The sequence below is a fragment of the Pteropus alecto genome, unplaced genomic scaffold (genome assembly GCF_000325575.1).
Source record: "Pteropus alecto unplaced genomic scaffold, ASM32557v1 scaffold80, whole genome shotgun sequence".
NCBI lineage: Eukaryota > Metazoa > Chordata > Mammalia > Chiroptera > Pteropodidae > Pteropus > Pteropus alecto.
In genome coordinates this window covers 3741672-3743621 of record NW_006430460.1, presented here as the reverse complement: position 1 = coordinate 3743621, position 1950 = coordinate 3741672, and the positions used below count along the sequence as shown (strand labels likewise).

General features: G+C 46.7%; 1 protein-coding gene across 2 annotated transcripts in view; it reads left to right on the top strand.

Annotated features, from left to right (window-relative positions):
* Positions 1-1615: 1615 nt before the first annotated feature.
* The window catches only part of CDK8 (cyclin dependent kinase 8), an 85873-nt gene continuing 85538 nt past the window's right edge, over positions 1616-1950 (top strand). The window contains exon 1 of one of the 2 annotated variants that reach the window (XM_025046950.1): positions 1616-1852. In XM_025046950.1, coding sequence (XP_024902718.1) covers positions 1848-1852 — 5 coding nt within the window. In that variant the 5' untranslated portion in view covers positions 1616-1847. The remainder of the gene's footprint in view (positions 1853-1950) is intronic. The other variant, XM_015590371.2, reaches the window with a different exon arrangement.

Sequence of the window (1950 nt, the reverse complement as noted above, 5' to 3'; positions counted from 1 at the left end):
CTTCATCCACAGAATGGATCGAATTGAAACAGTAGTCCAAAGTATGTTTTAAGAAGTCTGGGACCTTCAGTGTTTGGGAATGTCATATGCAGGTGGAGCAGAAGATGGGTTTTGAGCGGGGGGTAGGGGACACAGGCAGCGCAGGACCACGCCCAGCTGCATGCTTCTTCATAGCTTTTCCTCCAGTGCGGTGATTGGGTTTCTCAAGATCTATGAGTAAATACTTGGACAAAAAGATAGATCCCTTAAGAAACACAAAATATACTTTTCAGGAAGGGTCTATGCTAAATCCATATTTAGGAAAATAGTTGTATTCTTTATGCAAAGGAAACAGTCCTGCTAGAGAATTACCCAATTTACATGGCTGAATAAAAACATATAACATCTCATTGACGAAAGCTTACCTTGTTGCACACGTACTGTAAGCTAGGGCCTTTGTATCTCTGTTTCTCAAAGACAGGAACTGAGGCTCTGAGGACACAACGCTAATGAATTGCGAAGCAGGATTCGAACCCAGGCCCACCTAACCGGTCAGTGTATTTAAACACTAAATGAGACTTAATGTCGTAGGTAAAAACTTCATTTAAACAAGTGGCAAAGTCACTATTTTCTCTAAGGAAATTTTTATGAGAACACTTTTGAGGGCTTTTCATAAAATGGTATCATTGTCATCATCTGTACATGGATCTTTTTGACACAAACACGCTTCCTCATTAATTCGACAAATATTTCCTGTGCATCACAATGCAGGCATCCTAGGTGTTATGGAAGAGGCAAATATGACTTCCTGTAGGAATTTATAATCTGGCAAGAGAGAGGAAATAAAAGACAAGACAGAATTTGCTGACTACCACAGGAAACGTGTAATGGGAGGTTAGTAGTGGGAGAGATGTTTTGGGGAGTAAAAAGCTTTAGTGGGAACGGTAGCAACTGGAAAATGTAAAATAAATACAAATAGAAATTAAAATAAAACAGAAAAATCAAACATAGGCATCTAAGTAAGAGGGTTAAGACAAAATGAGGGATTATTGTCAAGATATTGGGATTCTTCCAGCCGACCCCTTTCCGACCTTAAAATGATTAACAAATTAGTTCCCATGGATTTAGATCCACTGCTGTAATCATGGCTAAAAATTGCTGTTCTTATAGGCAGGGGTGCAGAAGGTCACGCTCAAAATAATGTCCCCTCTGAATGGATGGGAAGCATTTGGGGGGTCATTTGTCACAAGAGTAACAGTTTTTACGATCAGCGTGGACGCTCGTCAGCGATTCACTTTTATTGATGTTTGTAACGTGCGTCAGTATGTTATCAGATAGTGGACGACAATAATACACCAAGTGATAGTCCATGAGCTGTTTACAAACGTGTAGACTTTTTTTGATAATGATAATGTCCTTTATAATCGGGGATTCGGAAGTGGCGCAAAATGTGATCCTAACCCAAACTAGCCTCCCTCGCATGTGAAAAAAAAAAAAATTGCCCAAGTGATTGAAACTAATCTCGCCTTGGACTACAAATCCCATCACGCAACGCTCAGCCCGTTCCCACCGTACGGGGAGGAGTCGTGGGAGGGGTGGCAACGGCGGAGGCCGGTGCATTCTGGGCGTTGTAGTCTGGCGCCCTGGCCACCGTCGGGACGGTCCACGTGGTGCGTCCGGCGGCAGCTTGGGGCAGTGGCTACCCCGCTCCCTCCACGCGCTCCTCGGGGGGCCGGCCCCGGCGGGGGTGCGGACAGCCGCCGCGGAGCGGGCCGGACGGAGGGCCGGAGGGAGCGCGAGCCCTTCGCGACGCTTTTGCGACAGCCGCGGCCGTGTTTCGCCGAGTCTCCTCCCTCCTCCTCTCTCTGATGAGGTGCCGGCTGTTGTGCGGGGCTGCCTTTCTGTTTGAGTGTGTGGCAGAGTGAGTGAGTGAGTGTGGGAGAGAGGGCGAGGCGTGAGTGCGCGTTCGGG